Below are 20559 nucleotides of genomic sequence, written 5' to 3'. Positions count from 1 at the left end.
TGTGTGGTCTGGTTGTGATCCAGGTGAAGACCCGGGTGGTCGGCAAGGTCCACGCTCTCACTGTGAGGGACGTGAAGCTGTCGGAGGCTGGAGAGGTCAAGCTCTGCTCCCAGGACTTCCAGACCCAGGCCCAGCTCATGGTCAGAGGTAAGACCGGCTCTAGACCGGCTCTAGACCAGGTTTAGACCAGGCCCAGCTCATGGTCAGAGGTAAGACCGGCTCTAGACCGGCTCTAGACCAGGTTTAGACCAGGCCCAGCTCATGGTCAGAGGTAAGACCGGCTCTAGACCGGCTCTAGACCAGGTTTAGACCAGGCCCAGCTCATGGTCAGAGGTAAGACCGGCTCTAGACCGGCTCTAGACCAGGTTTAGACCAGGCCCAGCTCATGGTCAGAGGTAAGACCGGCTCTAGACCGGCTCTAGACCAGGTTTAGACCAGGCCCAGCTCATGGTCAGAGGTAAGACCGGCTCTAGACCAGGTTTAGACCAGGCCCAGCTCATGGTCAAAGTTTAGACCGGCTCTAGACCAGATTTAGACCAGGCCCAGCTCATGGTCAGAGTTAAGACCGGCTCTAGACCGGCTCTAGACCAGGTTTAGACCAGGCCCAGCTCATGGTCAGAGTTAAGACCGGCTCTAGACCAGCTCTAGACCAGGTTTAGACCAGTCCCAGCTCATGGTCAGAGGTAAGACCGGCTCTAGACCGGCTCTAGACCAGGTTTAGACCAGGCCCAGCTCATGGTCAGAGGTAAGACCGGCTCTAGACCGGCTCTAGACCAGGTTTAGACCAGGCCCAGCTCATGGTCAGAGGTAAGACCGGCTCTAGACCGGCTCTAGACCAGGTTTAGACCAGGCCCAGCTCATGGTCAGAGGTAAGACCGGCTCTAGACCGGCTCTAGACCAGGTTTAGACCAGGCCCAGCTCATGGTCAGAGGTAAGACCGGCTCTAGACCAGGTTTAGACCAGGCCCAGCTCATGGTCAAAGTTTAGACCGGCTCTAGACCAGATTTAGACCAGGCCCAGCTCATGGTCAGAGTTAAGACCGGCTCTAGACCGGCTCTAGACCAGGTTTAGACCAGGCCCAGCTCATGGTCAGAGTTAAGACCGGCTCTAGACCAGCTCTAGACCAGGTTTAGACCAGTCCCAGCTCATGGTCAGAGGTAAGACCGGCTCTAGACCAGGTTTAGACCAGGCCCAGCTCATGGTCAAAGTTTAGACCGGCTCTAGACCAGATTTAGACCAGGCCCAGCTCATGGTCAGAGTTAAGACCGGCTCTAGACCGGCTCTAGACCAGGTTTAGACCAGTCCCAGCTCATGGTCAGAGTTAAGACCGGCTCTAGACCGGCTCTACACCAGGTTTAGACCAGTCCCAGCTCATGGTCAGAGGTAAGACCGGCTCTAGACCAGGTTTAGACCAGGCCCAGCTCATGGTCAAAGTTTAGACCGGCTCTAGACCAGGTTTAGACCAGGCCCAGCTCATGGTCAGAGTTAAGACCGGCTCTAGACCGGCTCTAGACCAGGTTTAGACCAGGCCCAGCTCATGGTCAGAGTTAAGACCGGCTCTAGACCGGCTCTAGACCGGCTCTAGACCAGGTTTAGACCAGGCCCAGCTCATTGTCAGAGTTAAGACCGGCTCTAGACCGGCTCTAGACCGGGTCTAGACCAGGTCTAGACCAGGTCTAGTCCTACTTCAGACCCTGTTCTCTCCTTCAGAAGCGGCAGCAGAGTTCACACAGCCTCTGGAGGATCAGTCTGTGGAGGAGGAGGCCACTGCTGTGCTGGAGTGCCAGGTTTCCCGTGAGAACGCAGAGGTACTGCTCCAGACCTGGTTTAGTCCTGTTCTAGACCCGGTTCTGAACCGGTTTTGCTGCGTCCCCAGGTGCGCTGGTTCAGAGAAGGACAGGAGATCAGAAAGACAAAGAAGTACGACGTGGTGAGCGAAGGACGCCGGCGAGCTCTGGTGATCCAGGGCTGCACGCCGGACGACGCCAAACTCTACACGTGTGACGCCCAACAGTTCAAGACCTCCTGCTACCTCGAGGTCCTGCGTGAGTAAAGTCCTGAAGACCTAGTTTAGTCCTGGTTTAGACCTGGTTTAGACCTGGTTTAGTCCTGGTTTAGTCCTGGTTTAGTCCTGGTTTAGACCTGGTCTAGACTCGGTTTGGACCCGGTTTAGTCCTGGTTTAGACCCGGTTTAGTCCTGGTTTAGACCCGGTTTAGTCCTGGTTTAGTCCTGGTTTAAACCTGGTTTAGTCCTGGTTTAGTCCTGGTTTAGAACTGGTTTAGTCCTGGTTTGGACTTGGTCTAGACTCGGTTTAGACCTGGTTTAAACCTGGTTTAGTCCTGGTTTAGACCTGGTTTAGTCCTGGTTTAGACCTGGTTTAGTCCTGGTTTAGACCTGGTTTAGACCCGGTTTAGTCCTGGTTTAGACCCGGTTTAGTCCTGGTTTAGACCCGGTTTAGTCCTGGTTTAGACCCGGTTTAGTCCTGGTTTAGACCAGGTTTAGTCCTGGTTTAGTCCTGGTTTAGTCCTGGTTTAAACCTGGTTTAGTCCTGGTTTAGACCCGGTTTAGTCCTGGTTTAGACCTGGTTTAGACCCGGTTTAGTCCTGGTTTAGACCCGGTTTAGTCCTGGTTTAGACCTGGTCTAGACTCGGTTTGGACCCGGTTTAGTCCTGGTTTACACCTGGATTAGTCCTGGTTTAGACCTGGTTTAGACCCGGTTTAGTCCTGGTTTAGACCCGGTTTAGTCCTGGTTTAGACCCGGTTTAGTCCTGGTTTAGACCTGGTTTAGTCCTGGTTTAGTCCTGGTTTAGTCCTGGTTTAGACCTGGTCTAGACCCGGTTTAGACCCGGTTTAGTCCTGGTTTAGTCCTGGTTTAGACCTGGTCTAGACCCAGTTTAGACCCGGTTTAGTCCTGGTTTAGTCCTGGTTTAGTCCTGGTTTAGTCCTGGTTTAGACCTGGTTTAGACCTGGTTTAGACCTGGTTTAGTCCTGGTTTAGACCTGGTTTAGACCTGGTTTAGTCCTGGTTTAGTCCTGGTTTAGACCTGGTCTAGACTCGGTTTAGACCCGGTTTAGTCCTGGTTTAGACCTGGTTTAGTCCTGGTTTGGACCTGGTCTAGACTCGGTTTTGACCCGGTTTAGTCCTGGTTTAGACCCGGTTTAGTCCTGGTTTAGACCCGGTTTAGTCCTGGTTTAGACCAGATTTAGTCCTGGTTTAAACCTGGTTTAGTCCTGGTTTAGTCCTGGTTTAGACCTGGTTTAGTCCTGGTTTGGACCTGGTCTAGACTCTGTTTAGACCCGGTTTAGTCCTGGTTTAGACCCGGTTTAGTCCTGGTTTAGACCTGGTTTAGACCCGGTTTAGTCCTGGTTTAGACCCGGTTTAGTCCTGGTTTAGACCTGGTTTAGTCCTGGTTTAGTCCTGGTTTAGACCTGGTTTAGACCTGGTTTAAACCTGGTTTAGTCCTGGTTTAGACCTGGTTTAGTCCTGGTTTAGACCTGGTTTAGACCCGGTTTAGTCCTGGTTTAGACCCGGTTTAGTCCTGGTTTAGACCCGGTTTAGTCCTGGTTTAGACCTGGTCTAGACTCGGTTTGGACCCGGTTTAGTCCTGGTTTACACCTGGTTTAGTCCTGGTTTAGACCTGGTTTAGACCCGGTTTAGTCCTGGTTTAGTCCTGGTTTAGTCCTGGTTTAGTCCTGGTTTAGACCTGGTCTAGACCCGGTTTAGTCCTGGTTTAGTCCTGGTTTAGACCTGGTCTAGACCCAGTTTAGACCCGGTTTAGTCCTGGTTTAGACCTGGTTTAGACCTGGTTTAGACCTGGTTTAGTCCTGGTTTAGTCCTGGTTTAGACCTGGTTTAGACCTGGTTTAGACCTGGTTTAGACCTGGTTTAGACCTGGTTTAGACCCGGTTTAGACCCGGTTTAGTCCCGGTTTAGTCCCGGTTTAGTCCCGGTTTAGACCCGGTTTAGTCCTGGTTTAGTCCTGGTTTAGTCCTGGTTTAGTGCTTGTTTAGTCCTGGTTTAGTCCTGGTTTAGACCTGGTTTAGACCTGGTTTAGTCCTGGTTTAGTGCTTGTTTAGTCCTGGTTTAGTCCTGGTTTAGACCTGGTTTAGTCCTGGTTTAGTCCTGGTTTAGACCTGGTTTAGACCTGGTTTAGTCCTGGTTTAGACCTGGTTTAGACCTGGTTTAGTCCTGGTTTAGACCTGGTTTAGACCTGGTTTAGTCCTGGTTTAGACACATGTTCTTTTGCAGCGCCACACGTGGAGTTCACTAAACCGCTGCACGACGTTGAGATCAGAGAGAAAGAATCTGCCAAGTTTGAATGTGAAGTGTCCCGAGAGTCGGCCAAGGTGAGACTCCCACAATGCACCTCTACAGCTCCCACAATGCACCTCTACAGCTCCCACAATGCACCTCTACAGCTCCCACAATGCACCTCTACAGCTCCCACAATGCACCTCTACAGCTCCCACAATGCACCTCTACAGCTCCCACAATGCACCTCTACAGCTCCCACAATGCACCTCTACAGCTCCCACAATGCACCTCTACAGCTCCCACAATGCACCTCTACAGCTCCCACAATAAACCTCTACTCCTGGTTCAGACCTGGTTCATTTCTGGTCCTGACCCTGACCCTGACCCGGTCCTGACCCGGTCCTGACCCTGACCCGGTCCTGACCCGGTCCTGACCCTGACCCTGACCCGGTCCTGACCCTGATCCGGTCCTGACCCTGACCCTGACCCGGTCCTGACCCTGACCCGGTCCTGACCCGGTCCTGACCCTGACCCTGACCCGGTCCTGACCCTGATCCGGTCCTGACCCTGACCCTGACCCGGTCCTGACCCTGACCCGGTCCTGACCCTGACCCTGACCCGGTCCTGACCCTGACCCGGTCCTGACCCTGACCCTGACCCGGTTCTGACCCGGTCCTGACCCGGTCCTGACCCTGACCCGGTCCTGACCCTGACCCGGTCCTGACCCTGATCCGGTCCTGACCCTGACCCTGACCCGGTCCTGACCCTGACCCGGTCCTGACCTGGTCCTGACCCTGACCCTGACCCGGTCCTGACCCGGTCCTGACCCGGTCCTGACCCGGTCCTGACCCGGTCCTGACCCTGACCCTGACCCGGTCCTGACCCTGATCCGGTCCTGACCCTGACCCTGACCCGGTCCTGACCCTGACCCTGACCCTGACCCGGTCCTGACCCGGTCCTGACCCTGACCCTGACCCGGTCCTGACCCTGACCCGGTCCTGACCTGGCCCTGACCCGGTCCTGACCCTGTCCTGACTCGGCCCTGACCCCGGTCCTGACCCGGTCCTGACCCTGACCCGGTCCTGACCCGGTCCTGACCCGGCCCTGACCCTGGTCCTGACCCGGTCCTGACCCTGACCCGGTCCTGACCCGGTCCTGACCCGGTTCTGACCCTGAGCCTGACCCGGTCCTGACCCGGTCCTGACCCTGACCCGGTCCTGACCCGGTCCTGACACGGTTCTGACCCTGAGCCTGACCTGGTCCTGACCCGGTCCTGACCCGGTCCTGACCCTGACCCGGTCCTGACCCGGTCCTGACCCTGACCTGGTCCTGACCCTGACCCGGTCCTGACCCGGTCCTGACCCGGCCCTGACCCTGGTCCTGACCCGGTCCTGACCCTGACCCGGTCCTGACCCGGTCCTGACCCGGTTCTGACCCTGAGCCTGACCCGGTCCTGACCCGGTCCTGACCCTGACCCGGTCCTGACCCGGTCCTGACACGGTTCTGACCCTGAGCCTGACCTGGTCCTGACCCGGTCCTGACCCGGTCCTGACCCTGACCCGGTCCTGACCCGGTCCTGACCCTGACCTGGTCCTGACCCTGACCCGGTCCTGACCCGGTCCTGACCCGGTCCTGACCCGGTCCTGACCTCTCTCCTCAGGTGCGCTGGTTCCGAGACGGGAATGAGATCCGAAAGAGTAAAAAGTACGAGATCACGTCGAAAGGAGTTCAGAGAATCCTGATGGTTCATAAGTCTGTGTTTGACGACGAGGCCGAGTACGAGTGCGACGCCCGAACGGCCAAGACCTCGGGCATGCTGACCGTCATCGGTGAGAGCACCCGCACAGAGCACCCAGAGCACCCACACAGAGCACCCAGAGCACCCAGAGCACCCACACAGAGCACCCACACAGAGCACCCAGAGCACCCACACAGAGCACCCACACAGAGCACCCAGAGCACCCACACAGAGCACCCACACAGAGCACCCAGAGCACCCACACAGAGCACCCACACAGAGCACCCAGAGCACCCACACAGAGCACCCAGAGCACCCACACAGAGCACCCAGAGCACCCACACAGAGCACCCAGAGCACCCAGAGCACCCGCACACAGAGCACCCAGAGCACCCACACAGAGCACCCAGAGCACCCAGAGCACCCACACAGAGCACCCACACAGAGCACCCAGAGCACCCACACAGAGCACCCACACAGAGCACCCAGAGCACCCACACAGAGCACCCACACAGAGCACCCAGAGCACCCACACAGAGCACCCACACAGAGCACCCAGAGCACCCACACAGAGCACCCACACAGAGCACCCACACAGAGCACCCAGAGCACCCACACAGAGCACCCACACAGAGCACCCAGAGCACCCACACAGAGCACACAGAGCACCCACACAGAGCACCCACACAGAGCACCCAGAGCACCCACACAGAGCACACAGAGCACCCACACAGAGCTCCAGGCCCTGCTTGAACCTGTCTGTCTCTTGGCAGAGGAGGACGCCCGCTTCACGAAGAACCTGTCCAAAGTGGACGGGACAGAGACGGACTCGGTGAAGTTGGTCTGTGAAGTGTCCAAAGCCTCGGCTGAAGTTCGCTGGTTCAAACAGGAAGTGGAAATCCCTGAAGGCGGTCGATACGAGCAGGTGTCAGACGGACGCAAACGAGTCCTCGTCATCCAAGACTTACGCCTGGACGACAGGGGCGACTACACCTGCCGACTGTCGCCCAGTGTGACCACGACCGCATGCCTCAGTATCAGCGGTAAGACCTAAGGGATAGACCTGAGGGTAAGACCTGAGGGTAAGACCTGAGGGTAAGACCTAAGGGATAGACCTGAGGGTAAGACCTGAGGGTAAGACCTAAGGGATAGACCTGAGGGTAAGACCTGAGGGTAAGACCTGAGGGTAAGACCTAAGGGATAGACCTGAGGGTAAGACCTGAGGGTAAGACCTAAGGGATAGACCTGAGGGTAAGACCTGAGGGTAAGACCTAAGGGATAGACCTGAGGGTAAGACCTGAGGGTAAGACCTGAGGGTAAGACCTAAGGGATAGACCTGAGGGATAGACCTGAGGGTAAGACCTAAGGGATAGACCTGAGGGTAAGACCTGAGGGTAAGACCTAAGGGATAGACCTGAGGGTAAGACCTGAGGGTAAGACCTAAGGGATAGACCTGAGGGTAAGACCTGAGGGTAAGACCTGAGGGTAAGACCTAAGGGATAGACCTGAGGGATAGACCTGAGGGTAAGACCTAAGGGATAGACCTGAGGGATAGACCTGAGGGTAAGACCTGAGGGTAAGACCTAAGGGATAGACCTGAGGGATAGACCTGAGGGTAAGACCTAAGGGATAGACCTGAGGGATAGACCTGAGGGTAAGACCTGAGGGTAAGACCTAAGGGATAGACCTGAGGGATAGACCTGAGGGTAAGACCTGAGGGTAAGACCTGAAGTTAAGACCTGAGGGATAGACCTGAGGGTAAGACCTGAGGGTAAGACCTGAGGGTAAGACCTGGTTTAGTCCTGGTTTAGTCCTGGTTTGGTCCTGGTTTAGACCTGGTTTAGTCCTGGTTTAGTCTTTTAGTCCTGGTTTAGATATGGTGTAGACCTGGTTTAGTCCTGGTGTAGACCTGGTTTAGTCCTGGTGTAGACCTGGTTTAGTCCTGGTTTTGTCCTGGTTTACTCCTGGTTTAGTCCTTTAGTCCTGGTTTAGTCCTGGTTTAGTCCTGGTTTAGTCCTTTAGTCCTTAGTCCTGGTTTACAACTGGTTTAGACCTGGTTTAGTCCTGGTTTAGACCTGGTTTAGTCCTGGTTTAGACCTGGTTTAGACCTGGTTTAGTCCTGGTTTAGACCTGGTTTAGGCCTGGTTTAGACCTGGTTTATACCTGGTTTAGTCCTGGTTTAGACCTGGTTTAGACCTGGTTTGGACCTGGTTTAGGCCTGGTTTAGTCCTGGTTTAGTCCTGGTTTAGTCCTGGTTTAGACCCGGATTAGGCCTGGTTTAGTCTTGGTTTAGTCCTTTAGTCCTGGTTTAGTCCTGGTTTAGACCTGGTTTAGACCTGGTTTGGACCTGGTTTAGTCCTGGTTTAGACCTGGTTTAGAACTGGTTTAGTCCTGGTTTAGACCTGGTTTAGTCCTGGTTTAGTCCTGGTTTAGACCTGGTTTAGACCTGGTTTAGGCCTGGTTTAGACCTGGTTTAGAACTGGTTTAGACCTGGTTTAGACCTGGTTTAGACCTGGTTTAGGCCTGGTTTAGACCTGGTTTAGAACTGGTTTAGACCTGGTTTAGACCTGGTTTAGTCCTGGTTTAGACCTGGTTTAGACCTGGTTTAGACCTGGTTTGGACCTGGTTTAGGCCTGGTTTAGTCCTGGTTTAGTCCTGGTTTAGTCCTGGTTTAGACCTGGTTAATGCCTGGTTTAGTCCTGGTTTAGACCCGGATTAGGCCTGGTTTAGTCCTGGTTTAGTCCTTTAGTCCTGGTTTAGTCCTGGTTTAGTCCTGGTTTAGACCTGGTTTAGACCTGGTTTGGACCTGGTTTAGTCCTGGTTTAGACCTGGTTTAGAACTGGTTTAGTCCTGGTTTAGACCTGGTTTAGACCTGGTTTAGACCTGGTTTAGACCTGGTTTAGTCCTGGTTTAGACCTGGTTTAGACCTGGTTTAGGCCTGGTTTAGACCTGGTTTAGAACTGGTTTAGACCTGGTTTAGACCTGGTTTAGTCCTGGTTTAGACCTGGTTTAGAACTGGTTTAGTCCTGGTTTAGACCTGGTTTTAGAACTGGTTTAGTCCTGGTTTAGACCTGGTTTAGAACTGGTTTAGACCTGGTTTAGACCTGGTTTGGACCTGGTTTGGACCTGGTTTAGTCCTGGTTTAGACCTGGTTTAGTCCTTGTTTAGCCCTGGTTTAGACCTGGTTTAGACCTGGTTTAGTCCTGGTTCAGACCTGGTTTAGAACTGGTTTAGACCTGGTTTGGACCTGGTTTGGACCTGGTTTAGTCCTGGTTTAGACCTGGTTTAGTCCTTGTTTAGCCCTGGTTTAGACCTGGTTTAGACCTGGTTTAGTCCTGGTTTAGACCTGGTTTAGACCTGGTTTAGACCTGGTTTAGTCCTGGTTTAGACCTGGTTTAGCCCTGGTTTAGTCCTGGTTTAGACCTGGTTTAGTCCTGGTTTAGACCTGGTTTAGACCTGGTTTAGTCCTTGTTTAGACCTGGTTTAGACCTGGTTTAGTCCTTGTTTAGCCCTGGTTTAGACCTGGTTTAGACCTGGTTTGGACCTGGTTTAGCCCTGGTTTATACCTGGTTTAGTCCTGGTTTGGTCCTGGTTTAGACCTGGTTTAGAACTGGTTTAGTCCTGGTTTAGTCCTGGTTTGGACCTGGTTTAGTCCTGGTTTAGACCTGGTTTAAACCTGGTTTAGTCCTGGTTTAGACCTGGTTTAGACCTGGTTTGGACCTGGTTTAGTCCTGGTTTAGACCTGGTTTAGAACTGGTTTAGTCCTGGTTTGGACCTGGTTTAGGCCTGGTTTAGACCTGGTCTAGAACTGGTTTAGACCTGGTTTAGACCTGGTTTAGACCTGGTTTAGACCTGGTTTAGTCCTGGTTTAGACCTGGTTTAGGCCTGGTTTAGACCTGGTTTAGAACTGGTTTAGACCTGGTTTGGACCTGGTTTAGTCCTGGTTTAGACCTGGTTTAGAACTGGTTTAGTCCTAGTTTAGACCTGGTTTTAGAACTGGTTTAGTCCTCGTTTAGACCTGGTTTAGGCCTGGTTCAGACCTGGTTTAGAACTGGTTTAGACCTGGTTTGGACCTGGTTTAGTCCTGGTTTAGACCTGGTTTAATCCTGGTTTAGACCTGGTTTAGTCCTTGTTTAGCCCTGGTTTAGACCTGGTTTAGTCCTGGTTTAGACCTGGTTTAGCCCTGGTTTAGACCTGGTTTAGACCTGGTTTAGTCCTTGTTTAGACCTGGTTTAGACCTGGTTTAGTCCGTCTTTAGCCCTGGTTTAGACCTGGTTTAGACCTGGTTTAGTCCTGGTTTGGACCTGGTTTAGCCCTGGTTTAGACCTGGTTTAGTCCTGGTTTAGACCTGGTTTAGACCTGGTTTAGTCCTGGTTTAGACCTGGTTTAGAACTGGTTTAGTTCTGGTTTAGTCCTGGTTTAGACCTGGTTTAGTCCTGGTTTAGACCTGGTTTAGACCTGGTTTAGTCCTGGTTTAGACCTGGTTTAGGCCTGGTTTAGACCTGGTTTAGTCCTTGTTTAGACCTGGTTTAGACCTGGTTTAGTCCTTGTTTAGCCCTGGTTTAGACCTGGTTTAGACCTGGTTTGGACCTGGTTTAGCCCTGGTTTATACCTGGTTTAGTCCTGGTTTGGTCCTGGTTTAGACCTGGTTTAGAACTGGTTTAGTCCTTGTTTAGACCTGGTTTAGACCTGGTTTAGCCCTGGTTTAGCCCTGGTTTAGACCTGGTTTAGACCTGGTTTAGACCTGGTTTAGTCCTGGTTTAGACCTGGTTTAGACCTGGTTTATACCTGGTTTAGTCCTGGTTTAGTCCTGGTTTGGACCTGGTTTAGTCCTGGTTTAGACCTGGTTTAAACCTGGTTTAGTCCTGGTTTAGATCTGGTTTAGACCTGGTTTGGACCTGGTTTAGTCCTGGTTTAGACCTGGTTTAGAACTGGTTTAGTCCTGGTTTGGACCTGGTTTAGGCCTGGTTTAGACCTGGTCTAGAACTGGTTTAGACCTGGTTTAGACCTGGTTTAGACCTGGTTTAGACCTGGTTTAGTCCTGGTTTAGACCTGGTTTAGGCCTGGTTTAGACCTGGTTTAGTCCTGGTTTAGACCTGGTTTGGACCTGGTTTAGTCCTGGTTTAGACCTGGTTTAGAACTGGTTTAGTCCTAGTTTAGACCTGGTTTTAGAACTGGTTTAGTCCTCGTTTAGACCTGGTTTAGGCCTGGTTCAGACCTGGTTTAGTCCTTGTTTAGACCTGGTTTAGACCTGGTTTAGTCCTTGTTTAGCCCTGGTTTAGACCTGGTTTAGACCTGGTTTGGACCTGGTTTAGCCCTGGTTTATACCTGGTTTAGTCCTGGTTTGGTCCTGGTTTAGACCTGGTTTAGAACTGGTTTAGTCCTTGTTTAGACCTGGTTTAGACCTGGTTTAGACCTGGTTTATACCTGGTTTAGTCCTGGTTTAGACCTGGTTTAGACCTGGTTTATACCTGGTTTAGTCCTGGTTTAGTCCTGGTTTGGACCTGGTTTAGTCCTGGTTTAGACCTGGTTTAAACCTGGTTTAGTCCTGGTTTAGACCTGGTTTAGACCTGGTTTGGACCTGGTTTAGTCCTGGTTTAGACCTGGTTTAGAACTGGTTTAGTCCTGGTTTGGACCTGGTTTAGGCCTGGTTTAGACCTGGTCTAGAACTGGTTTAGACCTGGTTTAGACCTGGTTTAGACCTGGTTTAGACCTGGTTTAGTCCTGGTTTAGACCTGGTTTAGGCCTGGTTTAGACCTGGTTTAGACCTGGTTTAGACCTGGTTTTAGAACTGGTTTAGTCCTGGTTTAGACCTGGTTTAGGCCTGGTTCAGACCTGGTTTAGAACTGGTTTAGACCTGGTTTGGACCTGGTTTAGTCCTGGTTTAGACCTGGTTTAATCCTGGTTTAGACCTGGTTTAGTCCTTGTTTAGCCCTGGTTTAGACCTGGTTTAGTCCTGGTTTAGACCTGGTTTAGCCCTGGTTTAGACCTGGTTTAGACCTGGTTTAGTCCTTGTTTAGACCTGGTTTAGACCTGGTTTAGTCCGTCTTTAGCCCTGGTTTAGACCTGGTTTAGACCTGGTTTAGTCCTGGTTTGGACCTGGTTTAGCCCTGGTTTAGACCTGGTTTAGTCCTGGTTTAGACCTGGTTTAGACCTGGTTTAGTCCTGGTTTAGACCTGGTTTAGAACTGGTTTAGTCCTGGTTTAGTCCTGGTTTAGACCTGGTTTAGACCTGGTTTAGTCCTGGTTTAGACCTGGTTTAGACCTGGTTTAGTCCTGGTTTAGACCTGGTTTAGACCTGGTTTAGCCCTGGTTTAGATCTGGTTTAGACCTGGTTTAGTCCTTGTTTAGATCTGGTTTATAGCTGGTTTAGTCCTGGTTTAGACCTGGTTTAGACCTGGTTTAGTCCTGGTTTAGACCTGGTTTAGGCCTGGTTTAGACCTGGTTTAGTCCTGGTTTAGTCCTGGTTTAGACCTGGTTTAGCCCTGGTTTGGACCTGGTTTAGTCCTGGTTTAGACCTGGTTTAGACCTGGTTTAGAACTGGTTTAAACCTGGTTTAGACCTGGTTTAGAACTGGTTTAGACCTGGTTTAGTCCTGGTTTAGACCTGGTTTGGACCTGGTTTAGGCCTGGTTTAGACCTGGTTTAGAACTGGTTTAGACCTGGTTTAGACCTGGTTTAGTCCTGGTTTAGACTTGGTTTAGAACTTGTTTAGTCCTGGTTTAGACCTGGTTTTAGAACTGGTTTAGTCCTGGTTTAGACCTGGTTTAGAACTGGTTTAGACCTGGTTTGGACCTGGTTTAGTCCTGGTTTAGACCTGGTTCAGACCTGGTTTAGACCTGGTTTAGTCCTGGTTTAGTCCTGGTTTAGACCTGGTTAAGTCCTGGTTTAGACCTGGTTTAGCCCTGGTTTAGACCTGGTTTAGTCCTGTTTTAGACCTGGTTTAGACCTGGTTTAGTCCTGGTTTAGTCCTGGTTTAGACCTGGTTTAGACCTGGTTTAGTCCTGGTTTAGTCCTGGTTTAGACCTGGTTTAGACCTGGTTTAGTCCTGGTTTAGACCTGGTTTAGACCTGGTTTAGCCCTGGTTTAGACCTGGTTTAGTCCTGGTTTAGACCTGGTTTAGGCCTGGTTTAGGCCTGGTTTAGACCTGGTTTAGACCTGGTTTGGACCTGGTTTAGTCCTTGTTTAGACCTGGTTTAGTCCTGGTTTAGACCTGGTTTAGCCCTGGTTTAGTCCTTGTTTAGTCCTGGTTTAGACCTGGTTTAGTCCTGGTTTGGACCTGGTTTAGACCTGGTTTAGTCCTGGTTTAGACCTGGTTTAGACCTGGTTTAGGCCTGGTTTAGACCTGGTTTAGACCTGGTTTAGTCCTGGTTTAGTTCTGGTTTAGACCTGGTTTAGACCTGGTTTAGCCCTGGTTTAGACCTGGTTTTGCCCTGGTTTAGACCTGGTTTAGTTCTGGTTTAGACCTGGTTTAGAACTGGTTTAGTCCTGGTTTAGACCTGGTTTAGCCCTGGTTTAGTCCTGGTTTAGTCCTGGTTTAGGCCTGGTTTTGCCCTGGTTTAGACCTGGTTTAGTTCTGGTTTAGACCTGGTTTAGAACTGGTTTAGTCCTGGTTTAGACCTGGTTTAGTCCTGGTTTAGCCCTGGTTTTGCCCTGGTTTAGACCTGGTTTAGTCCTGGTTTAGACCTGGTTTAGCCCTGGTTTAGACCTGGTTTAGACCTGGTTTAGTCCTTGTTTAGACCTGGTTTAGACCTGGTTTAGTCCGTCTTTAGCCCTGGTTTAGACCTGGTTTAGACCTGGTTTAGTCCTGGTTTGGACCTGGTTTAGCCCTGGTTTAGACCTGGTTTAGTCCTGGTTTAGACCTGGTTTAGCCCTGGTTTAGACCTGGTTTAGTCCTGGTTTAGACCTGGTTTAGACCTGGTTTAGTCCTGGTTTAGACCTGGTTTAGAACTGGTTTAGTCCTGGTTTAGTCCTGGTTTAGACCTGGTTTAGACCTGGTTTAGACCTGGTTTAGACCTGGTTTAGTCCTGGTTTAGACCTGGTTTAGGCCTGGTTTAGACCTGGTTTAGCCCTGGTTTAGACCTGGTTTAGACCTGGTTTAGTCCTTGTTTAGATCTGGTTTATAGCTGGTTTAGTCCTGGTTTAGACCTGGTTTAGACCTGGTTTAGTCCTGGTTTAGACCTGGTTTAGAACTGGTTTAGTCCTGGTTTAGTCCTGGTTTAGACATGGTTTAGACCTGGTTTAGTCCTGGTTTAGTCCTGGTTTAGACCTGGTTTAGCCCTGGTTTGGACCTGGTTTAGTCCTGGTTTAGACCTGGTTTAGACCTGGTTTAGAACTGGTTTAAACCTGGTTTAGACCTGGTTTAGAACTGGTTTAGACCTGGTTTAGTCCTGGTTTAGATCTGGTTTGGACCTGGTTTAGAACTGGTTTAGACCTGGTTTAGACCTGGTTTAGTCCTGGTTTAGACTTGGTTTAGAACTTGTTTAGTCCTGGTTTAGACCTGGTTTTAGAACTGGTTTAGTCCTGGTTTAGACCTGGTTTAGAACTGGTTTAGACCTGGTTTGGACCTGGTTTAGTCCTGGTTTAGACCTGGTTCAGACCTGGTTCAGACCTGGTTTAGACCTGGTTAAGTCCTGGTTTAGACCTGGTTTAGCCCTGGTTTAGACCTGGTTTAGTCCTGGTTTAGTCCTGGTTTAGACCTGGTTCAGACCTGGTTTAGACCTGGTTTAGTCCTTGTTTAGACCTGGTTTAGACCTGGTTTAGTCCTGTTTTAGACCTGGTTTAGACCTGGTTTAGTCCTGGTTTAGTCCTGGTTTAGACCTGGTTTAGTCCTGGTTTAGACCTGGTTTAGACCTGGTTTAGACCTGGTTTAATCCTGGTTTAGACCTGGTTTAGTCCTTGTTTAGCCCTGGTTTAGACCTGGTTTAGTCCTGGTTTAGACCTGGTTTAGCCCTGGTTTAGACCTGGTTTAGACCTGGTTTAGTCCTTGTTTAGACCTGGTTTAGACCTGGTTTAGTCCTTGTTTAGACCTGGTTTAGTCCTGGTTTAGACCTGGTTTAGACCTGGTTTAGAACTGGTTTAAACCTGGTTTAGACCTGGTTTAGAACTGGTTTAGACCTGGTTTAGTCCTGGTTTGGACCTGGTTTGGACCTGGTTTAGGCCTGGTTTAGACCTGGTTTAGAACTGGTTTAGACCTGGTTTAGACCTGGTTTAGTCCTGGTTTAGACTTGGTTTAGAACTTGTTTAGTCCTGGTTTAGACCTGGTTTTAGAACTGGTTTAGTCCTGGTTTAGACCTGGTTTAGAACTGGTTTAGACCTGGTTCGGACCTGGTTTAGTCCTGGTTTAGACCTGGTTCAGACCTGGTTTAGACCTGGTTAAGTCCTGGTTTAGACCTGGTTTAGTCCTGGTTTAGTCCTGGTTTAGACCTGGTTCAGACCTGGTTTAGACCTGGTTTAGTCCTTGTTTAGACCTGGTTTAGACCTGGTTTAGTCCTGTTTTAGACCTGGTTTAGACCTGGTTTAGTCCTGGTTTAGTCCTGGTTTAGACCTGGTTTAGACCTGGTTTAGTCCTGGTTTAGTCCTGGTTTAGACCTGGTTTAGACCTGGTTTAGTCCTGGTTTAGACCTGGTTTAGACCTGGTTTAGCCCTGGTTTAGACCTGGTTTAGTCCTGGTTTAGACCTGGTTTAGGCCTGGTTTAGGGCTGGTTTAGACCTGGTTTAGACCTGGTTTGGACCTGGTTTAGTCCTTGTTTAGACCTGGTTTAGTCCTGGTTTAGACCTGGTTTAGTCCTGGTTTGGACCTGGTTTAGACCTGGTTTAGTCCTGGTTTAGACCTGGTTTAGACCTGGTTTAGACCTGGTTTAGTCCTGGTTTAGTTCTGGTTTTGCCCTGGTTTAGACCTGGTTTAGTTCTGGTTTAGACCTGGTTTAGAACTGGTTTAGTCCTGGTTTAGACCTGGTTTAGCCCTGGTTTAGTCCTGGTTTAGTCCTGGTTTAGGCCTGGTTTTGCCCTGGTTTAGACCTGGTTTAGTTCTGGTTTAGACCTGGTTTAGAACTGGTTTAGTCCTGGTTTAGACCTGGTTTAGTCCTGGTTTAGCCCTGGTTTTGCCCTGGTTTAGACCTGGTTTAGTCCTGGTTTAGACCTGGTTTAGCCCTGGTTTAGACCTGGTTTAGACCTGGTTTAGTCCTTGTTTAGACCTGGTTTAGACCTGGTTTAGTCCTGGTTTGGACCTGGTTTAGCCCTGGTTTAGACCTGGTTTAGTCCTGGTTTAGACCTGGTTTAGACCTGGTTTAGTCCTGGTTTAGACCTGGTTTAGAACTGGTTTAGTCCTGGTTTAGTCCTGGTTTAGACCTGGTTTAGACCTGGTTTAGTCCTGGTTTAGACCTGGTTTAGACCTGGTTTAGTCCTGGTTTAGACCTGGTTTAGGCCTGGTTTAGACCTGGTTTAGCCCTGGTTTAGACCTGGTTTAGACCTGGTTTAGTCCTTGTTTAGATCTGGTTTATAGCTGGTTTAGTCCTGGTTTAGACCTGGTTTAGACCTGGTTTAGTCCTGGTTTAGACCTGGTTTAGAACTGGTTTAGTCCTGGTTTAGTCCTGGTTTAGACCTGGTTTAGACCTGGTTTAGTCCTGGTTTAGTCCTGGTTTAGACCTGGTTTAGCCCTGGTTTGGACCTGGTTTAGTCCTGGTTTAGACCTGGTTTAGAACTGGTTTAAACCTGGTTTAGACCTGGTTTAGAACTGGTTTAGACCTGGTTTAGTCCTGGTTTAGACCTGGTTTGGACCTGGTTTAGGCCTGGTTTAGACCTGGTTTAGAACTGGTTTAGACCTGGTTTAGACCTGGTTTAGTCCTGGTTTAGACTTGGTTTAGAACTTGTTTAGTCCTGGTTTAGACCTGGTTTTAGAACTGGTTTAGTCCTGGTTTAGACCTGGTTTAGAACTGGTTTAGACCTGGTTAAGTCCTGGTTTAGCCCTGGTTTAGACCTGGTTTAGTCCTGGTTTAGTCCTGGTTTGGACCTGGTTTAGTCCTGGTTTAGACCTGGTTCAGACCTGGTTTAGACCTGGTTAAGTCCTGGTTTAGACCTGGTTTAGCCCTGGTTTAGACCTGGTTTAGTCCTGGTTTAGTCCTGGTTTAGACCTGGTTCAGACCTGGTTTAGACCTGGTTTAGTCCTTGTTTAGACCTGGTTTAGACCTGGTTTAGTCCTGTTTTAGACCTGGTTTAGACCTGGTTTAGTCCTGGTTTAGTCCTGGTTTAGACCTGGTTTAGACCTGGTTTAGTCCTGGTTTAGTCCTGGTTTAGACCTGGTTTAGACCTGGTTTAGTCCTGGTTTAGACCTGGTTTAGACCTGGTTTAGCCCTGGTTTAGACCTGGTTTAGTCCTGGTTTAGACCTGGTTTAGGCCTGGTTTAGGCCTGGTTTAGACCTGGTTTAGACCTGGTTTGGACCTGGTTTAGTCCTTGTTTAGACCTGGTTTAGACCTGGTTTAGACCTGGTTTAGTCCTGGTTTAGACCTGGTTTAGCCCTGGTTTAGTCCTTGTTTAGTCCTGGTTTAGACCTGGTTTAGTCCTGGTTTGGACCTGGTTTAGACCTGGTTTAGTCCTGGTTTAGACCTGGTTTAGACCTGGTTTAGGCCTGGTTTAGACCTGGTTTAGACCTGGTTTAGTCCTGGTTTAGTTCTGGTTTAGACCTGGTTTAGACCTGGTTTAGCCCTGGTTTAGACCTGGTTTTGCCCTGGTTTAGACCTGGTTTAGTCCTGGTTTAGACCTGGTTTAGCCCTGGTTTAGTCCTGGTTTAGTCCTGGTTTAGGCCTGGTTTTGCCCTGGTTTAGTCCTGGTTTAGACCTGGTTTAGTCCTGGTTTAGCCCTGGTTTTGCCCTGGTTTAGACCTGGTTTAGTCCTGGTTTAGTCCTGGTTTAGACCTGGTTTAATCCTGGTTTAGTCGTGGTTTAGACCTGGTTTAGACCTGGTTTAGCCCTGGTTTAGACCTGGTTTAGTCCTGGTTTAGTCCTGGTTTAGACCTGGTTTATACCTGGTTTAGACCTGGTTTAGAACTGGTTTAGTCCTTGTTTAGACCTGGTTTAGACCTGGTTTAGCCCTGGTTTAGACCTGGTTTAGACCTGGTTTAGACCTGGTTCAGACCTGGTTTAGTCCTGGTTTAGACCTGGTTTAGTCCTTGTTTAGCCCTGGTTTAGACCTGGTTTAGACCTGGTTTAGTCCTGGTTTAGACCTGGTTTAGCCCTGGTTTAGACCTGGTTTAGACCTGGTTTAGTCCTTGTTTAGACCTGGTTTAGACCTGGTTTAGTCCTTGTTTAGCCCTGGTTTAGACCTGGTTTAGACCTGGTTTAGTCCTGGTTTAGACCTGGTTTAGCCCTGGTTTAGTCCTTGTTTAGACCTGGGTTAGACCTGGTTTAGTCCTGGTTTAGACCTGGTTTAGACCTGGTTTAGTCCTGGTTTGGACCTGGTTTAGAACTGGTTTAGTCCTGGTTTAGTCCTAGTTTAGACCATGTTTAGTTCTGGTTTAGACCTGGTTTATACCTGGTTTAGACCTGGTTTAGTCCTGGTTTAGTCCTGGTTTAGACCTGGTTTAGTCCTGGTTTAGTTCTGGTTCAGACCTGGTTTAGTCCTGGTTTAGGCCTGGTTTTGCCCTGGTTTAGACCTGGTTTAGTTCTGGTTTAGACCTGGTTTAGAACTGGTTTAGTCCTGGTTTAGTCCTGGTTTATACCTGGTTTAGACCTGGTTTAGTCCTGGTTTAGGCCTGGTTTAGTCCTGGTTTAGACCTGGTTTAGTCCTGGTTTAGTTCTGGTTTAGACCTGGTTTAGTCCTGGTTTAGTCCTGGTTTAGGCCTGGTTTTGCCCTGGTTTAGACCTGGTTTAGTTCTGGTTTAGACCTGGTTTAGACCTGGTTTAGTCCTGGTTCAGCCCTGGTTTAGCCCTGGTTTAGCCCTGGTTTAGGCCTGGTTTAGGCCTGGTTTAGCCCTGGTTTAGCCCTGGTTTAGCCCTGGTTTAGGCCTGGTTTAGCCCTGGTTTAGCCCTGGTTTAGGCCTGGTTTAGCCCTGGTTTAGGCCTGGTTTAGCCCTGGTTTAGTCCAGGTTCAGCCCTGGTTTAGTCCTGGTTTAGCCCTGGTTTAGTCCTGGTTTAGCCCTGGTTTAGTCCTGGTTTAGTCCTGGTTTAGACCTGGTTTATACCTGGTTTAGACCTGGTTTAGAACTGGTTTAGTCCTTGTTTAGACCTGGTTTAGACCTGGTTTAGCCCTGGTTTAGCCCTGGTTTAGACCTGGTTCAGACCTGGTTTAGTCCTGGTTTAGACCTGGTTTAGTCCTTGTTTAGCCCTGGTTTAGACCTGGTTTAGTCCTGGTTTAGACCTGGTTTAGCCCTGGTTTAGACCTGGTTTAGACCTGGTTTAGTCCTTGTTTAGACCTGGTTTAGACCTGGTTTAGTCCTTGTTTAGCCCTGGTTTAGACCTGGTTTAGACCTGGTTTAGTCCTGGTTTAGACCTGGTTTAGCCCTGGTTTAGACCTGGTTTAGACCTGGTTTAGTCCTTGTTTAGACCTGGTTTAGACCTGGTTTAGTCCTTGTTTAGACCTGGTTTAGTCCTGGTTTAGCCCTGGTTTAGTCCTGGTTTAGTCCTGGTTTAGACCTGGTTTATACCTGGTTTAGACCTGGTTTAGCCCTGGTTTAGCCCTGGTTTAGACCTGGTTCAGACCTGGTTTAGTCCTGGTTTAGACCTGGTTTAGTCCTTGTTTAGCCCTGGTTTAGACCTGGTTTAGACCTGGTTTAGTCCTGGTTTAGACCTGGTTTAGCCCTGGTTTAGACCTGGTTTAGACCTGGTTTAGTCCTTGTTTAGCCCTGGTTTAGACCTGGTTTAGACCTGGTTTAGTCCTGGTTTAGGCCTGGTTTAGTCCCTGACCCTCACCGTCCTTCACAGAGCTGGCGGCGGAGTTCATCGCGCGGCCTCAGAACGTGGAGGTGGTGGAGGGCGAGAAGGCGGAGTTCGTGTGCTCGGTGTCGAAGGAAACGTACGAAGTCAAGTGGTTCAGAGGAGAACAGGAAGTGAGCGAAGGAGAGAAGTACAACGTGGTGAGCGAGGGCAAACGCCGCGCTCTTATTGTGAAGAGCTGTGACAGGAAGGACGAGGGTGGATACACGGCGCATATCGGCAACGTCAAGGCGTCCGCTGAGCTCTACGTCATCGGTAAGACCGGCACGTTTCTTCATGCGTCTCCCTGTTTCTAACCTGTTTGTCCGCCGTTTGTCCCCGTCACAGAGAAGCTGCGCGTCCTCACGCCTCTGCGGGACGTCCAGGTGAAAGAAGGCGCAGAGATTGTCTTCAACTGCGAGGTCAACGCTGAAGGCGCCAAAGCAAAGTGGCTGAAGGAGGAGGAGACGGTTTTCGAGAGCGGGAAGTACACCATGAGTCAGAGGGACAACGTGTTCTCTCTGCGCATCCGCAACGCAGCCAAGAGCGACCAGGCCAAGTACAGCGTGCTCCTGACCAATCAGAGAGGAGAACAGGCCAAGAGCACCGCCTCCGCCACCGTTGCAGGTAAGAACCACCAATCAGAGAGCAGAGCAGTGTC

General features: G+C 50.1%; 1 protein-coding gene across 1 annotated transcript in view; it reads left to right on the top strand.

The window, feature by feature from the left end:
* Positions 1-20559, top strand: part of LOC140359129 (titin-like) — a 342168-nt gene that overhangs the window by 67214 nt on the left and 254395 nt on the right. Inside the window, exons 34-41 of the mRNA XM_072443997.1 lie at positions 24-147; positions 1711-1808; positions 1877-2045; positions 4249-4346; positions 5915-6083; positions 6766-7035; positions 19908-20174; positions 20247-20525. Coding sequence (XP_072300098.1) covers positions 24-147; positions 1711-1808; positions 1877-2045; positions 4249-4346; positions 5915-6083; positions 6766-7035; positions 19908-20174; positions 20247-20525 — 1474 coding nt within the window. The remainder of the gene's footprint in view (positions 1-23; positions 148-1710; positions 1809-1876; positions 2046-4248; positions 4347-5914; positions 6084-6765; positions 7036-19907; positions 20175-20246; positions 20526-20559) is intronic.

Source organism: Eucyclogobius newberryi, unplaced genomic scaffold (genome assembly GCF_026437365.1).
Source record: "Eucyclogobius newberryi isolate DKJ021-1_F unplaced genomic scaffold, fEucNew1.0.hap1 SCAF_14, whole genome shotgun sequence".
Lineage (NCBI taxonomy): Eukaryota > Metazoa > Chordata > Actinopteri > Gobiiformes > Gobiidae > Eucyclogobius > Eucyclogobius newberryi.
This window is presented reverse-complemented; position numbering and strand designations above follow the sequence as displayed.